General features: G+C 32.6%; 1 protein-coding gene across 1 annotated transcript in view; it reads right to left on the reverse strand.

Moving 5' to 3' along the window:
- Positions 1–21,792, reverse strand: part of Bmp2k (BMP2 inducible kinase) — a 133,776-nt gene that overhangs the window by 16,234 nt on the left and 95,750 nt on the right. The window contains exon 15 of the mRNA XM_026403142.2: positions 16,050–16,160. Within this exon, the coding sequence (XP_026258927.1) occupies positions 16,050–16,160 (111 nt within the window). The remainder of the gene's footprint in view (positions 1–16,049; positions 16,161–21,792) is intronic.

Here is a 21,792-nt window from a genome sequence, read left to right on the forward strand (position 1 = left end):
ACATCTCTATTATGTTATTAATAATTGTAGAAGTTTTTTTAGTTGTAGATGAGGCAATATCTTTATTTTTTTATGTGGTGTTGAAGATAGAATCCAGTGCCTCACACATACGAGGTAAGCGCTCAACCACAGCCCCATATTATTGTAGATTTTCATCTCAAATAGTTATTTAATGCTTTTGTTTTCCTACTATTCATAGAACAGTTTAGAATCAGAGTTGGATTCCTACTGTTGAACTGTGTGACCTTAAGCAAGTCACCAATCTGAGTCTCAGTTTTCACTGTATCTTTACACTAGAATTCAATATTCAGTAACTATTACTGCCAACATCCTAAAATAGAAAAATTCTTGATATTTAAGAATTATATACTAGAATATAAAGGAATAAACTATATACCTCCTCATGGCTTAATGGCCCAGCATTTGAACCCAAATCTAATTAAATTTAAGCCAAATTGAAAATGAAATCTAAAACTTTGATGACTTAATATGGCCTACATGTCAACAGAACTCTCCAAGGGCAATTTTAGAATTTCATAAAGCCTTTTTATGTTTCTGAGATTATGGGTGTTTTTTAAAATTGGATAGTATGCACTATAATATAATTCACAGAGCCACATATCCTATGTTGGTATACAAACTAACTATAATGCAATGCGCTGGTGAGAAGGAAGGAAGTGCAGTTTCCTGGCAGAGAATACCATGCTTTTGATATGGTGTTTATTGGGTATACTATAGTATACTGCAGTAAAAATAGGAATGACCATATTAAACAACAGCCTCACAAACAGGTTGTACATTTAAAAAGTTTGAAGTAGCTAAGAAAATACTAGTTTATCACAAAAACTCTTCACTACTTGTGACTGAACAGCAAGTGCTCTACTTATTTAACACTAACATTTCAGAATTTGGTAGTGAACTGTAAAAATACTCTTACTAATAATACCAATAATAGCCTAAATGGCAACCAAAAATTACTGAAGAGGTGTGTGCTTTGTAAAACATCCTCAATAATTCTATCAAGTAGCTAGCTAGTATTATCCCCAATTTAAGATAAAGAAACTCTAGAAGTTGGAATATACCCAATAATCAAATGGTTAATCTGTGACAGAACTAAGATTTGAGCCCAGGGTTTTATAATCCCAAAGTCGAAATGGTCTTTCTGACAAACTACATCAGGTTAGCAATCTGAGACAGAAGGTAAATATAATTCAATGATAATAAAACTATCAATTTATGGAATAAGACATTACATTTGCATATAGAATCAAACAGGTCCTTGATATAATTATTTGATTTTTGCACATATAGATAATTTTTAAATCTAAAGTTTTTTTTCCATAAAGAAATGTTTAAAAATAAGAGAAGTGAGATTAGTTCATTTTAATAGGTGGTCTACCAAAATGTTATCTTCAGCTAATATTCCTAAAAAAGTCTGAAAGTGATATGGTAAACTAAGGCAACAAACAAATCAGAAGATGGTCCTATGTTGCCAAACCAAGGTAGGCCTATTGAGTGTACCAAGTGGGGTGTCCAGTAAGCTCCTAAAGAGATGAAAGATAATGCATGCTACAAGAAGGTGTGCTGGACTCTAAATGGTACAGGACCCAGAACCAGTGACATAAGGAGCAGCCCCTCCTCTGAGGAGGCCCCTTACTTATGCTATTCCATTAGCTCAGAACACCTTTTCTCCCATTTTTCATCTGGAAAATTCGTATCTTTCATATTTCAAGCATCATATGCTTATTATCAACACCTTAACACCTCCATCATCATTGCTATCCTCCCATACCAGTGTCAGAGGCTCCTTGTGTTTGTTCTTCTGCAGTAGAAATTTTTATACTTTTATCTCTTTGGGGGCTTTATATTGGAAACAACACCACAGAAAGATTTCTGCTCAACTGCCACCTAATACTGAGAAAGTAATTTAAATCAATGGGAAAAGTTAGCCTTCTTTCCCATTTCATTTCCTCTATAAATCTTTCAAAGGGAGATTAAAATCCCAGTGTTCAGCAGTCTCAGCTATTCTTAATCTCCTTGATCTTCTATATCATCATTCTTCTGTATCATTATTTCCCAACTCTTATACATGTACTCTTTCTGTTTGGTGTTCAGCCAGCCATTTTTCTTTGCTGATATATGGTCATAAGCCCTTATTAGGAAAATCTCAACATCAATTATGATGACCCAGACCCCAAATTACAGGATCCTCCTTTATGCCAAACACTTAAACTTTTTAAGTGTTCACATAAGTCACTTACAATTATATCTCTGTTTATAACCTCTGATCTATCCAGATTTTCTACTCCCTTATCCCACAATCATTATGTTACAATAGGCACTTTATGATAAGAAGCCAACATTACAGTTGGTACTTTGGCTTCTCATTCAAGTGCTTATCATCATCCCCAATGGCCTCATTGCCTTCCCTATACGGCACCATCTCATTCTACACATGACTTCATCTTGTCTTTCCAGCATCCTTTTCTCCTTCCACATTGCTTCTGCTGATCACACACAATTTTATAATACTTGCCTCTTCTTCTAAACTAACTGCAACCAACCAACAGAAATTATACAGTAAAGGAGACTGACATCCCTGTACCCCAGGTTAACAGCAAGCTAGACTGAAACCTGGGAACCTTATAAATCCACAACAGCTGTCTCATACCCACATATTCCAAACTATCTGACTTCTCAAGCCACTGGCCCTGCCATTATTTTATCTCAGCAGACAACCTTGCCCCATACTTCACAGAAAAAGTAAAGCCAATGAGCATTAATTCTTCTTAATTTAATCACAAACCTTTATAAGTATATTCAGTCTCAAGAAGAGAAACTGTCATATCTTGGTAGACACTGATCCTTCCATCTATGCTATTATTGCCATCTCCTTTAGGGCAGTTTTGGGGCTTGGGGGTCTTTTTCTTTCTGTAATTTTTTATAATACTATTCTTTCTTTTTTCCTTTATCTTCAGTCTTTATATATAAAATCTTTCCCTGCAAAGAATAACACACCATTGATATCTTAATGTCTTCATCACCCATTCATTTGTCAATCAGGATTCCAATTACATTATTTTGACCAATATGAAATAATTACTAAATGCTAACTTTAATGGATCGCTTCCAGTCATCTTATTCTCATGAGCATTTTCCAAGGCATGGTTAATCCCCTCTCCCCTTACCTCAGCTCTCTTCTACTTCTCTTGTCTCTATGGTCCTTTCCCCACCCCATCTCTTCTGTTTTGCCCCTTAAGTGTCATAGGATTACCCTGAGTTCACTTCTCAGCATTTTACTCTCTTTGCTCTCTGATGTAAATCTGCGCCTCTGGCCAAGATCTCCGACTTGAAGGCAAGTTCCTTGTGCCTAAATGCCTACTAATAATATTTCAGTGCTGCCGCAGCACACCCACCAAAACTCAAACACAATCTATGTGAAACTGAACACTTCCCCTTAACCTACTGTATGTTCTCCCTTTCTAGAAAAGAACATCACCAATTTCATTAAACCAAAATCCTGATAATCACTTTAGGTTTCTTTCTTTCCCTCAATGCCTCTTGTTCCTTCCCATATGATATTAAATGCTATAGATTCTTGCCTCTGTAACATTTCTCAGGCCATTATTTGTTTTTAATTATATAAAAAATAAATAAATATTTTTAAAAAGAAAATTTTATATAGAATGACCCTAAATTCCAAATAAATATTTACATATGAAGGTAAAATAAAGGTAGTATGGGAACACATCAGAATGTGAATACTATTTATGTCTGTGTAAAGAAATTATACATCAATTTTTTTTCTTTCTTATGTTTTGCTCTACTTTCAATTATCTACTGTTCTTTTTTTTTTTTTTTTTTTGTCGGGGGGTGGGCGCAGGGGATTAAACTCAGGGGCATGCCCAACCACTAAGCCATATCCCCAGACCTATTTTGTATTTTATTTAGAGACAGGATCTCACTGAGTTGCTTAGCACCTTGCTTTTTACTGAGGCTGGCTTTGAATTCGAGAGCCTCCTGCCTCAGCCTCCTGAGCCACTGGGATTACAGTCATGCATCACCATGCCTGGCAATCTACTATTCTTTTACTATAATGCTTATAATCAAAAACTAAAACTTTTTTTAAGTAAATCAAATCACATACCCTTAGGACTGCTATATTTTATGAGTTGACAAATCCATAATAAGCACTGCAGATCCAATGCATGTTTTCTGCACTTTAACAAGTCTTTAAAAAAATTTTAAACACTAATTAAAATGATCTGTGGTAAAGAAACAAGTTTACTTATTTTCATTATTAATTTCCAATTCATATTGTCCAAGTGATTAAATACACATAAAGTTAATTTCTTTCTTGCTGTTAATTTCTGGAGTAATTTTGCTACAGTCCACACTGAGGAGTACTCAGTCTTCCCAGCTCTGATTTCAGTCATCTAGCTTATATTCTACTATGTATTCTTTCTAGAATGCATATCTAATCAAATTCCTTTCCTGTTTAAAGTCCTCCCATCTCTCTTACCATCTTCATATCATAGCCCCTGCCTGCTTCTATGGTTTAATTTTCCCCCTCACCTAATGCTGTCATCCTCAAATGCATGCAGTTCCCTGAACATACTAAATGTCTCTGACCTCTGCTCACACTATTTTCTCTACTTGAATACCCTGCACTATTTTTTCCTGCAAGTTCACTCAAAGGTATTCTTTTCTCAACATTTACAATAAATAACACCTTTTCCACAAAGCTTTCCTCATTTCCCAATCACAATTTAGCCAAAACAAGATCCCTATCTCCTTTGTGCGCCCACTGAGTATACATCTATCATAGCACCTTCAATATTTAATTGCACATGGTTTTCATGTCCATCTCTACCTAAATAAACTCTGAGCCTTTACAGGCAAATACTTTAATCTTTATTATAATCCTTTTTAGATTTTTAAGCAAAACCATAAGTAGTAATAGCTTCTAAATTATTAACTTCTGAGACTACACCCACATTAACCAAGGCTGGGAAATTGGAAAGTGGAAGAAATAAGAGGCACCAATGCAAATGCAAATTAAAACAGAAGTTTATCTGTACATGGCTGAGCACTTAATGTAAAAATGCTATGAAAACAAGGCACTAAGTGGAAAGAAAAATAATCAAAAGTTTTAAATACACTAGTCTTAAAAAGTATAAAATTTATGAGTTGGAGGCACAGCTCATTGGTAGAGTGCTTATCTAGCAGCTAGTTGCAAGTCCTGTAAGATTATGTCAATTAGTGATGATCTAGCCATATTAGTGTATGAACACTGTGAAGTTTGAAATCATCTTATATTTCTTGGGACACATTTTGTATTTAAGTAACTGTAACTCTGCTAAAATGGTGATAATAAGATTAAGAGTGTTTTGTTCTATATTATTCAAAGTTTCATGATATTCTTCATTTTACTTGCATTTTTCTATCTTTTCATTTAAAAATTTCATTTGAAATTTTAATTCAATTATAGCATATTTTTGTATACTACTATATATTCTTCATTTTACTTGCATTTTTCTATCTTTTCATTTAAAAATTTCATTTGAAATTTTAATTCAATTATAGCATATTTTTGTATACTACTATATAATATTCCTTACTATTACTAAAATAAGCTGCATCAAATTTCATCTACAAAACAGGTCATAATTTAATAATTTGTCTTATACTGGGTGATTTGTATGATTAAATTTACTTCTACAACTAATGCTATATTTAACATTTCTATAGCTGCCTTTTCCCAAAAAACTTTAAATTTCTTTAGAATAAGTTCCCAGAAATAAAAGTTTTTTTAAAAAACTCAAAGAACATAAACATTTTATTCTTAAACAACTTTCCAAAAAGTTGTATGATCAGCAAAATATCAGCATAGTAATTTCATTCCATATTTTAAGCATTATATATTTTTCCTGCAAGTCACTCACATGTATTCAAGAATACATGTACACATATATTCATAAATATACACAAACATGTGTATATATACATGTATGTGTATCTAGCTATATATTTAAAAAATAATACTATATGATTTTAACACAGTTCATTTGTACATTTTCTCCCCCAAAAAAAACAATTTATTTAAAATAAAATACTTAAAACAATATATTTGAGGGAAATATCAAAATTCTAAAATTAAACACTGTAAGTAAATATGCATTTTCAAATGCTGTACTGTGTATACAAATTGATGTTTTGATTCTGTAGGAATATCTAGCAATTAATAAATTTTGCAAATGCTCATTATTTCTTAAGGAATAATGTTATGTGTCAAATACTAATATATGGGACTATTTAGTAAAGAATTATTCAAAATATTGTCAACTTCTGTTGAATTTGCAGAAAGTAAAAAAGACATAATGTGATCAAATACAGTGTAACCAAATATTATGAATTAGAAATTAGAAATTCCTGTGCAATTAAAAAGATTTGTAAAAATCAAGTACACATATCACCTGTCTGAAAATGCAAAGTAATAGTTTTTAAGATGTTAGGATCTCACTGTACTGTATTCAGCATATTTAATAGAAAACAAGACAAAAATAAACATTTTCTTAAACTACTGTTGTCAGACATTTTTCATGCTTCAAAAAATACTTTTCTTATTACTCATTAAAAACCCTATAAGTGAGCCAGGGTTGTGGCTCAGTGGTAGAGCACTTGCAGAGCATGTGTGAGGCACTGGGTTCAATCCCAGCACCACATAAAAATAAACAAAATAAAGTTATTGTGTCCATCTACAATTAAAAAAATATTTAAAAAAAAACCCTATAAATCATGTGTTACATATTATTATTATCCTCATTTTATATGAGGAAGTGATTCAGAGAGGTCATTTGCCTTGGTCACACAATTAGTAAGAAATGAAGCTTAAACTTAACTCACACAATCTTGGCTTCATAGCTGGATAATTTTTAAATATTTAAGTATAGTTAAATGTTACTTCTAATTCTGACTTTTTCAATACACATTCTTTGAGTACTGTACCAGAATATAGACATTTGTACACAAAACTGCCAAAGTTTAGTTTGATCATTAGCTCACCATACCCAATATTCTATCTCTGGTAATGACACCTAGATCATTAGTTGTGAGGAAATGAATGGCATTTATAATATTCACTGCAAAGAACATTAGGTTCTAACTCAAAAGGCAAAGTGGGAAAAATTAAATGCATACTATGATTGCAACTAATTAAAATGTTTTTATATAAAAATTAGAATATACTTGACAATAATATTATGGTGTTTTGCTCTAAAAATTATTTTCTAATGGTGTGAGATGTTTAAAGACAAATCTGAGATAAATCTCCAATATCCTTCGTGAATTAAACTTCCTTTTAAAAACTGAAAACACAATATATATATATATATATATATATACATATATATATATAGTGTTTTCAGTTTATATATATATATATATATATATATATATATATATATATATATATTGTTTGTTTAAACTACATCATGGTCAAGTAGAATGGATCTAAGAAATTCAAGAGTGTATCTAAGACTAGGCATTCCCCTAATCTGATCTTCCTCCACTTCTGCATCACATTTTGTCTTTAAAATGCCTGGGGAACACTGAATGTAATAAGCAAACTACTTTACAACTTTTAAGTCTTAGTTTACATGCCACCTTCTTGGGGAAGTAAAGGATCAGCATCTATACTTAAAGTGAAAGACAAAGAATAAAAGATGAGTAAAATCATGACAAAGATGTATAAAAGTTATCCTTTGAGAAATAAAAATATACTGAATCCAAGAAATAAATGCTATGTCTGATAAGAAATAATTTTGGTAATACAAAATTAAGGGAATTTCTAAGATGCAAATATAAAAGACAAAGAGATGAAGAACAGGGAAAAAATTTAATTAAAGGATCAATCCACAAAGCACCATATCCTAATAATAGGATTTACCAAAAAAAGGAAGAAAGAAAGAAGTATGGTAGGGAAAAAAGAGTGAGAAAGAATAAAAGAAAATTACCAAAAGATATAAGGCAAGAAAACATAAGTTTCCTGATTGAAAAGGTCCACAAGGCTCCAAGCACAATGAATAGAAAAAGACGCATATTAAGGTAAAATACCTTGAATATTCACAGCAAGTTAATAATTGCTTAAAAAGGTTAAGAAAGGAAAGAGAAGAAAAACAATAACTAAATAAAAACCCAATACAGATCACCTACAAAGATCAATGATAAGAATGGCATTGGATTTCAAAGTGGCACTATGAGAAGGCAGAATACAATAAAGCAGTGCCTCTAGAATTCAGAGAGAAAAGTTTAACCTAAAACTATTTTCCTAATCATTTGACTGGTCTAGTGTAGGTTTTAAGAGAAAAAAGAGAGATTTTTAGGTATCAAAGTTTATTAAAATTTGTTCTACCATGAATACTTTCTCAAGAAATGATCAGAAGAGTTGTTCTACAAAGAACAGAGGAGATACAGGAATTTCCAGAAGACCAAAAGGTAAAGTTCAAGAACATAATAGGATTACAGTTGCATTGCAGGCCCAAAAAGTAATCAGTTCAGACTGCACAGTTCCAGAAGAGATATAATCAGATAAAAATGAAAATGATAGCCACCTTAAACTGGAAAGAAATTTGCACTTCCAAATGCAGATTAATCAATGCAGGATATATTAAAAAGGCTGTAGCTCAGTGGTAGAGCATCTGCCTTACATTTGTGAGGCACTGGGTTCGATCCTCAGCACCACATAAAAATAAATACATTGTGTCCATCTACAACTAAAAAAATATTTTTAAAAAAACTAAGCAAAGAGAATTCATAGTAATTATAAACACAGAAATCAACTCCAGGAGAAACAAAACCTTACAGAGGAAAGGCAATGTGCATGGCACACTGGACCTCTGTGATGACAAATACTTTCATATTCAAAGAATGCACATGTTGAATACTGATTCACCTAAAAACTGAGCTGGAAGAATGGGAGGAAAAGGATACCCATATATGCAGTCATGCATCACTTAAAAACTGTAAGAAACTAGGATATGTTCTGAGAAATGCATCATTAGTCCATTGTGAGCTGAAAGAAACTAAGATAGCTACAGCATCAGTAGGCAATGTTAATTGAGTGTGTGTGTCCACATGTGCAAACACACTAAAGACCCAACCCAAGGCCACAGGCATGCTAAACACACACTAGCACTGAGCTACATACACGCCCACCTCCTAGATATATAATCTTAATTATAATCTTATGCAGTTGTGATCATATATATGGTCCTTCATTGACCAAATATCATTATGTGCCACATGACTGTATGTCACGGTTAGTATATTTGTGTGACAGGGGCCAGCAGTGCAATTAATCTAAATCCTCATTACCCATAACAAGAAGTTTGTAGGTATTATCTAAAATTGTGGTGGAAGGGATAAAATGTAGCAAAATAGCATGATATATTAAAAGACCAGAAGGAAAAAAATCACCTCAAAGGAAGAGGTATTTAACAGGGAAGAGATTCAAAAGGAAGCAATCATAGCTTCTTTTTTTTTTCCATAATAAGCCTAGTTTATATCTGACTTACACACACACACACACACATTATTTTAATAAAAATGAAGTTTCAATTAAAAATTATTTGAGGGTTGGGAATACAACTCAGTGGTAGAATATTTCCCTAGCATGTGTAAGGCCCAGGTTCCATTCCCAGCACCACACATACATTCAAAAAAAAAAAAAAAAAAAACCCACACACAAAAAAAAAACACTCCTCCTTCCAAGCAATAATGGCACCTGTCATCCTGGCTACTAGGGACAGTAAGGTGGGAAAATTACTTGAAACCAGCCTGGGCAACACAGCAAAACTTCATCCAAAAACCCAAACAAAACAAGACTAGGGACATAGCTCAATGATAGCACACTGTCCTAGCATGTGCTATATCCTGGGTTCAACTGCCAGTACCACAAAGAAAGTTATTTTGTAAAATAATAATAAATTGAAAAAAGACAAAATATAAGCTAATCTATTACATTATCAAAGTTAAGATTTAAAATTCTAACAGGGATGAATCCTACTTGATCATGATGCACGATCTTTTTGATATGTTTCTGTATCCGATTTGCCAGAATTTTATTGAGGATTTTTGCATCTATGTTCATTACAGATATTGGTCTGTAGTTTTCTTTCTTTGAAGTGTCTTTGTCTGGTTTAGGAATCAGGGTGATGTTGGAATTTGGAAGTTCTCCCTCTTTTCCTATTTCCTAAAATAGCTTGAAAAGTATTGGTATTAGTTCTTCTTTAAAGGTTTTGTAGGGGCTGGGGATGTGGCTCAAGCGGTAGCGCGCTCGTCTGGCATGCGTGCGGCCCGGGTTCGATCCTCAGCACCACATACCAACAGGGATGTTGTGTCCGCCGAGAACTAGAAAATAAATATTAAAGATTCTCTCTCTCTCTCTCTCCTCTCTCACTCTCTCTTTAAAAAAAAAATAAATAAATAAAGGTTTTGTAAAACTCTGTGGTATACCCATCTGGTCCTGGGCTTTTCTTAGTTGGTAGTCTTTTGATGGCTTCTTCTATTTCCTCAATTGATATTGGTCTGTTTAGGTTGTGTATATCCTCCTGACTCAATCTGGGCAGATCATATGACTTAAGAAATTTATCCATGTCTTCACTATCTTCTATTTTATTGGAATATAAGGATTCAAAATAATTTCTAATTATCTTCTGTATTTCTGAAGTGTCTGTTGTGATATTGCCTTTTTCATCCTGTATGCTAGTAATTTGAGTTCTCCCTCTTCTTCTCTTCATTAGCATGGCTAAGGTCTGTCGATCTTATTTATTTTTTCAAAGAACCAACTTTTAGTTTTGTCAATTTTTTCAATTGTTTCTTTTGTTTCAATTTCATTGATTTCAGCTCTGATTTTAATTATTTCTTGCCTTCTACTACTTTTGCTGTTCTTTTGCTCTTCTTTTTCTAGGGTTTTGAGATGAAGTGTGAGATAATTTATTTGTTGGTTTTTTCTTTTTTTAAGGAATGAACTCCAAGCAATGAATTTTCCTCTTAGAACTGCTTTCATTGTGTCCCATAGATTCCGATATGTTGTGTCTGTGTTTTCATTTATCTCTAAGAATTTTTTAATTTCCTCCTTGATATCTTCTGTAACCCATTGATAATTCAGTAACCTATTGTTCATTCTCCAAGTGATGCATGATTTTTCCTTCCTTCTTTTATCGTTGATTTCCAGTTTCATTCCATTATGATCAGATAGGATGCATGGTATTATCTCTACTCCTTTATAATTTCTAAGAGTTGCCCTGTGACATAATATATGATCTATTTATCCCTGGGATGCAAGTTTGGTTCAATATTCGGAAATCAATAAATGTTATTCACCACATCAATAGACTTAAAGATAAGAACCATATGATCATCTCGATAGATGCAGAAAAAGCATTTGACAAAGTACAGCATCCCTTTATGTTCAAAACTCTAGAAAAACTAGGATTAACAGGAACATACCTCAATATTATAAAACCTATCTATGCTAAGCCTCAAGCTAGCATCATTCTGAACGGAGAAAAATTGAAGGCATTCCCTCTAAAATCTGGAACAAGACAGAGATGCCCTCTCTCACCACTTCTATCCAACGTAGTTCTTGAAACACTGGCCAGAGCAATTAGACAGATGAAAGAATTAAAGGCATAAAAATAGGAAAAGAAGAACTTAAATTATCACTATTTGCGGATGACATGATTCTATACCTAGCAGACCCAAAAGGGTCTACAAAGAAACTACCAGAGCTAATAAATGAATTCAGCAAAGTGCCAGGATATAAAATCAACATGCATTCCTGTATATCAGCGACAAATCAAAGGCATTCATGTATATCAGTGACAAATCTTCTGAAATGGAAATGAGGACAACCACCCCATTCACAATATCCTCAAAAAAAAATAAAATACTTGGGAATCAACCTAAAAAAGAGGTGAAAGACTTATACAATGAAAACTACAGAACCCTAAAGAAAGAAACAGAAGAAGACCTTAGAAGATGGAAAAATATACCTTGTTCATGGATAGGCAGAACTAACATCATCAAAATGGCAATATTACCAAAAGTTCTCTATAGGTTTAATGCAATGTCAAAGGCATTTCTTGTAGAAATAGATAAAGCAATCATGAAATTCATATGGAAAAATAAAAGACCCAGAATAGCAAAAACAATTCTAAGCAGGAAAGGTGAATCAGGCAGTATAGTGATTCCAGACTTCAAACAATACTACAGAGCAATATTAACAAAAACAGCATGGTATCAGTACCAAAACAGGTGGGTGGACCAATGGTACAGAATAGAGGACACAGAGACCAGTCCACAAAATTACAACTATCTTATATTTGATAAAGGGGCTAAAAGCATGCAATGGAGGAAGGATAGTATCTTCAACAAATGGTGCTGGGAAAACTGGAAATCCATATGCAACAAATTAAAACTGAATCCCTTTCTCTCACCATGCACAAAAGTTAACTCAAAATGGATCAAGGAGCTTGATATCAAATCAGAGACTCTGCACCTGATAGAAGAAAAAGTTGGCTCCGATCTACATATTGTGGGGTCGGGCTCCAAATTCCTTAATAGGACACCTGTAGCACAAGAGTTAATAACAAGAATCAACAAATGGGACTTACTCAAACTAAAAAAGTTTTTTCTCATCAAGAGAAACAATAAGAGGTAAATAGGGAGCCTACATCCTGGGAACAAATTTTTACTCCTCACACTTCAGATAGAGCCCTAATATCCAGAGTATACAAAGAACTCAAAAAATTAGAGAATAAGATAACAAATAACCCAATCAACAAATGGGCCAAGGACCTGAACAGACACTTCTCAGAGGAGGACATACAATCAATCAACAAGTACATGAAAAAATGCTCACCATCTCTAGCAGTCAGAGAAATGCAAATCAAAACCACCCTAAGATACCATCTCACTCCAGTAAGATTGGCAGCCATTAGGAAGTCAAACAACAACAAGTGCTGGCGAGGATGTGGGGAAAAGGGTACACTTGTACATTGCTGGTGGGACTGCAAATTGGTGCAGTCAATTTGGAAAGCAGTATGGAGATTCCTGGGAAAGCTGGAAATAGAACCACCATTTGACCCAGCTATTCCCCTTCTCGGTCTATTTCCTAAAGACCTAAAAAGAGCATTCTACAGGGATACTGCTACATCGATGTTCATAGCAGCACAATTCACAATAGCTAGACTGTGGAACCAATCTAGATTCCCTTCAATAGATGAATGGATAAAAAAATGTGGCATTTATATACAATGGAGTATTACTCTGCATTAAAAAATGACAAAATCATGGAATTTGCAGGGAAATGGGTGGCATTAGAGCAGATTATACTAAGTGAAGCTAACCAATCCCTAAAAACCAAATGCCAAATGTCTTCTGTGATATAAGGAGAACAACAAAGAACAGAGCAGGGAGGAAGAGCATGAGAAGAAGATTAACGTTAAACAGGGACAACAGGTGGGAGGGAAGGGGAGAGAGAAGGGAAATTGCATGGAAATAGAAGAAGACCCTCATTGTTATACAAAATTACATATAAGAGGAAGTGAGGGGAAAGGGGAAAAAAAACAAGGGGGAGAAATGAATTACAGTAGATGGGGTAGAGAGAGAAGATGGGAGGGAAGGGGAAGGGAGGGGGGATAGTAGAGGATAGGAAAGGCAGCAGAACACATCAGACACTAGTATGGCAGTATGTAAAACAGTGGATGTGTAACTGATGTGATTCTGCAATCTGTATACAGGGTAAAAATGGGAGTTCATAACCCACTTGAATCAAATGTATGAAATACGATATGTCAAGAACTATGTAATGTTTTGACCAACCAATAATAAAAATTTTTTAAAAAATTTTAAAAAATAAAATTCTAACAGAGGGCTGGAATGTAGCTCAGTGGTAGTGTATCTGCTTAGCATAAGCAAGGCCCTGAGTTCAATTCCCAGTACCACAAAAAAAGAAAAAAGAATGTCCTAACAGAATTTTTTTAAATAAAAAGAGCAGAACAATGGTACTTCCCAAATACATATTAACATTGGACTTAAAACTTGCTAAATTCTTATAGCATTCTGCTGTACGATTAAATTCATTTTATTCTCAAGTAACATTCTCTATATGGTGCACTTAAAATTGTTTAGTAATTGTCTACTCTCAAATTCAAGTAAGATGACATCATACACACTTAATTCTGTATTGTATATATAACACATATGTAGTAACTTCTTGTGTTTATCTCTCCTATGTCCGAGAAATCTCCAGATGCTTTTTAGTCTCACAACATTAGGTAGAGTATATTTTCATTAGCTAGAATCCATTTTTCTTTTTCCTTAAAGCTTATGAAAAAGGGGCTGGGGTTGTGGCTCAGTGGCAGAGCACTTGCCTTGCACATGTGAGGCACTGGGTTTGATTCTCAGTACCACATAAAAATAAACAAACAAAAAATATTGTGTTCCATTTATAATTTAAAAAATTTTTTAATATTTTTTTAAAAGCTTCTGAGGACAATTTTTGTTTCAGTAGATTTAATTAATTTTACTCCTAAAGGATGATGAATGCCCCAATATTTTATTTCTATCTAAAATTACAAATGATAAATCATAAATGTGTGTGTGTAGGGGTGTGTGTGTAGGGGTGTGTGTGTAGGGGTGTGTGTGTGTGTATGTGTGTGTGTATACAAAATAAAATAGTTGCACAGCTACATGAAAAGCTGAAGAAGATAATGCACTTCTTTAGAGTATGGAAAGGAGTTAGTCCGGAAACTGCTTTAGGCACACACATAAGTATCTTGACTCATTGAATACTAGGCTTTTGAAAGCTGATAAAAGATTATTTTAAGACATTATAATTAAAGAAAAAAATAATACTTTTGTCACCTAGGATAATAGGGGTGTAAGGAAGCACATTTATGCAAATTAAATTAATGCACACAGATAGCTATTTTCCAAGTTAAGGATGTCGAGTCATCCATGAAAGAGACACATTGAAGGCAGCAAGCAAAAAATGCAAAGAATATGGACTACTTTCAAAAATGGCAAAGAGAAAAACAGAATGTGAAAGTAGTTAGAAACAATCTTGCTTACTGTATCATATAGTCTAGATAACTAAATCTGAATGCTGACAAGCTACATGTATCCATAAGAAATCCTAAATACTCAATTCACACCTTGACTTTACATTCTTAAGTTTTCCTTTTGCTATCATTCTTGCAAGTATTTTTAAAATAGTAGTAAGATGTTACTATATAACTTACTTGAGTGAGAAATAAAAGAACAAAACCAAATAAAATGGCTGAATACATTAAACTAAAACTTTAGCTTCTGTCAAACAATAATTTCTTCCAATATCATTCCCTTTACCAGGGCTTGAAACCAATTTTCTCCACTATTGCCATTCAGACACAAAAATTAATTTACTCCAAAGTAGAATTTTATTCCATCCTATTATATTCCAACTGTTAACTGGGTAAGTACTTTGAAATTATTACTACAAATATTTTTAAAGAATGCATAATATCAATATTTAAATTCTGGATTGAAATCAAAAGCAGAGGTATTAGAAGAAAAGAGTAGCTAAACCAAAATGATTTTGACAAATACAAAATCATTAATACTTTTTAAATGTAACTACAACAGTACACATAAACTAGAAAAATGCCATATTCTTATGCAAAAATATAAAAATATTTTTATATCTTAAATATATAAAAGGGAGATATTTTCATGCATAGCTTGTTTTTTTTAGCAGTACCCACAAAAAAGGTAAAAAGAAATAGTTATGTTTCTGTTATGTAAATAAGTATTTTTTTTACATTGGCAAAGGCACAAGTGAATAATTCAATGGGACAAACATCAGGAAGACCAAGATGGGTAAGGGTTAAAATAATCTCTTTTCTATAACCAATACCTGATTCTTACTTCCACTTTCTATTAATAAGGTTTTGTTATTCCTGTGTGTATTTTTTAATGACAGTAATGTTACATATGTAACTTGCCTGAGTGAGAAATGAAAGGAACAGAACCAAAAGGATCTTCTGGAGGATGGTTATGTGGAGCAGAAAGTGGTTCTACATTCTTATCTGAGGATGCTCTCTCCTCGAGCCTATCTGTAAAAATAAGACGAAACAAAACAAAAAAATAAAACAAAACAAAAATGGTCTTTAAATTAAAAGTGATATACTTCTGTATAAATAAAAGCAAAAATCAAAGTAACAGCTTTTTGGAAAATATTAGATTCAGAGTTCCATTATTCTAAGTATTAAAACGTAGTCCTGAATTCAATACATATTTGTTGCTACAAAAGCAAATTTCACAATATAATCAGTGCTAGGTTACACTAAATACAATTAACCTAATAGGTTAGTTAGGTTCAGTTAAATATTACTTGATGACAATTTATAACATATTAAATCTAAATTTGAACCCTACTTATTAAAGAAAGGAAAACTTTCTCCAAATAAATATGGGAAAAAACATCACAAATGATCATTCATCATAAAAATAGGAAATCCTATTTCTTGATAGCAATAAAGTAATTCCCTATATTTTATTACTCATTTCTCATTTGTTTTACTATCAAATCATTTACCCACACACATAACATGGAGATGCAAAAACACAGATAAGAAGTTTATTTATTCATTCAACAAATATTTGAGTATCTAATATGTGCCAAGCACTGTTCCAGGCAATTGGTACATAACATAAAACAAAGACCCTGTCTTCATGTAGTTTATGTTGGTTTGAAAAAATTTAATAAGCAATGAGATAATAAATATATGTAGTATGTTTAAAATGAATAAAGTTATAAAGAAAAATGTAGTACAGAATAAAAGGAATTAAAGAAGTGGGCATTAATAAATAGACTGATTCTAATAGTTATTTAGGTAAGAAATGTCTTACAGGCTAAGGAGTGAATACACATAGGAAGAATTAGAGCTGAAACAAACTCAAAGGCAGAAGCAGGCCTGGCGTGTTTGAGGAAGAGCTGTTACGTTTTCATTCCCTAGAAATGATTATCTTTTCGCAGCTCTCAAACTTTCCACATAGCAGATCCTTATATCAATTAGAAACTTCTAGACTTTTGTAGGATGTCTCTTTCGTCTGATTCTTAGCAATCAAAATCATATTACTTGAGACTTACTCAGGTAGATATTTTGGCATTCCTGGGACTAGACCTTTGGTCCATATCCTTCAATGAAGTCCAATTCATATTTAGGTTGGCCTATTTCAAAAATTCTTTGTGTAATTATTTTGGTTTCAATAGAATCCTAAAGGACTGCAGAGTGTGGAAGGGGAATCCAAACAGATATGAAACTCCTTAAAATAACTTGTACTTTAGAGAGAAGCAGAAAGTACCAAGGTAAAGCAGTAACCCCTATAATAATACTTCTGAAACGTAATGTGCATTGCAATCATCCGGGGATTTGTTAAAATGCAGCTTCTGGTTCCACAGGTATAGAGTGCATTCTGAGAGTTTGCACCTCAACAAGTTCCAAGGTAGTACTGATATCACTGGTCCAAGGAGTACACTCTTGACAAAGCAAGACCCTGGAGCACATCATTATTCTGAATTTATTAATTACTCCTATGGACAACTAATTGCCTTTAAGACAGTGGATACAATTGCCAGCTTTTACAGCAAAGACAAACTCTGCAACATCCACATGGCACTATGGATTTAAATTTTTATTTAAAATTTTGTTGAAGCCCTAATGTTTTGTTGAGGTGTGAGGCACTGATAAAGAATTGCTGAACACATCTGACGATTGCAGAACAAACAAAACTTCCTAAAATGCTACTCTTCAATTACATTACTGAAATGGATAACAGAGAAATATTAGGCACTAATTTTAAAGATATTAACCATATATTCAATTTGGGAAACCAGTAACAAATGTTCATTGAACCATTGACTTTGCTGTCAAAAACAACTATTAAAGAGAAGGTAGTCTCATAGCTCTTTCTGAAAAAGTAAGGTTGGAGAATAATTTATATAATGAAGGGTTCCTCACCTATTGTGAGATGCCACAATTAGACTTTAAGGACCATCCTGTTATTCACAATGATTACCTATGGATACCCATGTTTTTTGTTTTTTGTTTTTTTAAGTTAGGCCCTGAATGTACTTACAGAATAACTGTAAACCAGGGAATTATGCCTTGTATCAGAATTCTCCTAGACTCCCTATTCTTCTCCATTTCCCAGATTCTAGTATCTAAAACTAAGGACAAAGGAAATAGGGAGTGGGAAAACACAAATGGGGGAGACTAACTCAAAATGATAGCAATAGCATAGCAATATCCAAGAGCCCTCTAAAAAGCAAGATTAAGAGTATTAGGTATTTATTTAAATCTGAATTAGGACCAGACTTCAACCCTAAACCATCTACATCATGATTTGAAGACTGCTACATAAAATGCAATTACTAACCATACCCACAACCTAATGAGTCAGAAAAATTATAAGTAGGAACGTGGGAATCTGCATTTTAACATAGTCACCAAATTTATAAACCACTACTATACCAATAGTTTCCAGGTTATAAAACTGCAAAATAACTACTAAGGCTCTTTGAATATTTATGCATTTGGTATATTATTTCCATCAAACTTTGGTAAGTTCATGGTAAATATACAAATAGTATCATGCAGTTAAGACAAGAGTACAAACATTATCACATAGGGATAAACTAATTTTTATATAGAAGTCACCACAAATAAAAAATATGGAAGACATGGTTCTATGAAAAGTTCATTTATCCAATTATTTTTAATCCGAAATCAAAATAAATTTATAATAAAATAAATCATGTTCTCAGTGTTCCACAAAACAGAATCACTTTTAATGGAATTTTTTTAATCATTTAAGGTTTCTAAAATTTACATGACAATCTGAGACCCAGAACAAAAAATACAAATATACATATTAATTTTTAACAATCAATTATCTATAAATAAAAAATAAAATGGTTATATAAAGCTACTTTTCAAATACAGTCACCCCTAAAATGTATTTAACTATCATTTTTAAATGATTAGTTTTCTTTAACATAGATCAAAGCTTGAGTTCAATTTGGCCAATATAAGAAACTTACCTCCTTCTGCCTTCCAAAAAAAAATTGTTTTGGTGAATACAGTTTATTTTTAAGAATTTTAATTGATACAGTTGGAAAAAATATAGGACTTAAAACTCCTAAAAGCAAAGTATATTCTACAATATCACCATGAAATTAAAATAATCTAAAAAATGAATTGTGCTGCTTATATGGATAATGTCCTACAGGGTCCAAAGGTCAATGAATAAGATTTTTTAAAAGAGCAGTCTCAATGTAATACTAATATTCTAATATACCTGGAAAGTTGTGTGAGAGTTAATGTTTTACAAGAAACTAATTATAGACTCACAAATTTTATTCTGTGGCTTCATAGATAAAACATATTCAGAAGTACTGAAAAGCAATCACAGTATTTAGCATCTTCTATTCTTCCTTTCAGTTATTTTTATGAAATTTTAAATAAAAACAAATAAATCAACCAAAAAATGTTTCATTAAGTATTATCCTTAACATTTACACCTACACAACTATGTGAACAAGTGCAAGTTGAAATTTCCCCAAACACCTGTATTTTGTTTAATTACTGCTTAATATGTTAAATACTATGACAAGTAGGTTTCTGAAGTTTGCATACCAAATCCAGACGTTTTGTTACAAAAAAACAGATAGAAGCTTAAATTTTTTTTAATTATTTATTTGTTTATTTACTTCACGCTAAAGATTGAACCCAGGGGCACTTAATCACTGAGCCACATCCCCAGCCCTTTTTTGTATATATTTTATTTGGAGAAAGGGTGTCATTAAGTTGCTTAGGGCCTCACTAAATTGCTGAGGATGGCTTTGAACTTGTGATCCTCCTACCTCAGCCTCTCAAGCCACAGGGATTACAGGCATGTGCCACAGCACCCAGCTTAAATTTTTAATAAATATTGAGACAAGCTTTATTACTAAAGCTTAATCTTGATTTAATGTATTGCTCTTAAGAACCAGTAAAGCTTCTGGACCATAAATAACATTCATTTACACTGAAAGTAAAAGACTAGTTTCTTTCATGTTAAATCCCTTTGCCTCTTATACAAAATCAACTGTTTTTCTGAAAATCACTAAAAAGAATTTTTACCAATTGCTAATAGTTTAGAATTTTCAAAATATTAATATGTTCTTAAAATTACCTTCTTGATAATACCTCAATAAAATACTTCCTAGACAGCATGTCCTTTGTCTTTCATTAAGGAAATAACCCCAAATGTGAAAGTATTATTCTGACTGGTTGCTTTGCAACCATTACATCATTACATGGGCAATGCCTGTACTTTAAGGACCATATAAAGATTTCCAGCCTCTCAATTCAAAGCATTTCAAAAACAAAAAATAAACTAATTTAGAATAATATTGGAAAATTATTAACAAATTAATATTTATACCAAGGAAAAAAGGTACAAACATCCTATTTGGCATTTCAAATACATCAATAATGTATTTATTCATTTTTGAAAAGGTTGTTAGGGACAGAAGAAACCAACCAATAATTACAAACACCAAGTTTCACTGCAGTTACCCTTGCAGTGAAATTCTTAAGGTTCTAGAAGAGGCCATTTGCCTATCAGTATAATTTAAGCCCTATCAACAAGATGAAATATTAAACACATAACAGCTTCTATTTAAAGAGACACTTAGGATGACTATGACTGAATATTAAAATCATAAGCAGAAATGTTTCAATACTATATTCTACACATTACTGATTTCTTAATAAATTTTATAAAAGATGTTTCTCCTTCTTTGGACCCCCAAAGAGAAAAGTAGATTTTTTTTCTATCTGTTTCTTGCTGTCACTGTCCCTTTTGTTGTTGACATGTCTGTCCACAAATCCCTTTTCTACTTTGATTTTTAAGTGACCAACTAAGAAACTTAATAATTTAGATATAATTTTTAAACGCCAGTTGAAAGTCAAAAAACCTGTAAATCAGAGCCTAAAGAAATATACACAAGGCAAGGAAAGGGAAGGTGGCGTTTATCAACCGGGTGCCCAGACTCTTTTTAAGACATTATTTCATTTAATTCTTCTGACAACCCTGAATGAAGTACCATTAAGTGAAACTGATACCTGGCTATGTGATTTTACTGAGTTTCCTACTAGTAAATACATTGTCAGGTATTAGAATTTGTATTTTCTGGTATAAATGTGCTGAATTAAATAAGTACAAAGGCCTGTAGCATGATTTCTGTAGTTTAGGTACCACTGAGATATTTTTCCAAATGGCAGAGGTTATTCCAAGTCTGACCTGCAAAAAAAGTTCCTCCTGAACTTTCAATTGGAACCTAATATCTTTCTACAGTTAATACTGCAATAAAAATGGTATACATATGTGCACAAGCACACACACATATTACCTGATCTTCAAATTTAAAAATAAATAACTAGTTCAAAAATTTAAAGTGAAACCCAATTTTTTATGAAAGAACACATATAGGTATATTCATATACCATTCCTGCCTATGCCAAACAAAAGTTAGGTGTCATTACAAATTCTCAGGAGCATAGAACAGCATACTCTGTAAGGTAAAAAATGAGAATTTTTTCCTATTCTGTTATTTTAAAAGAGGGTTTATTCACCCAAGGAGTAGAAAATACTGATTTAGCAAGACCTTATTAGAACACATCAAAATTAAAACCTTTT

The sequence above is a fragment of the Urocitellus parryii genome, chromosome 10 (assembly GCF_045843805.1).
Source record: "Urocitellus parryii isolate mUroPar1 chromosome 10, mUroPar1.hap1, whole genome shotgun sequence".
Lineage (NCBI taxonomy): Eukaryota > Metazoa > Chordata > Mammalia > Rodentia > Sciuridae > Urocitellus > Urocitellus parryii.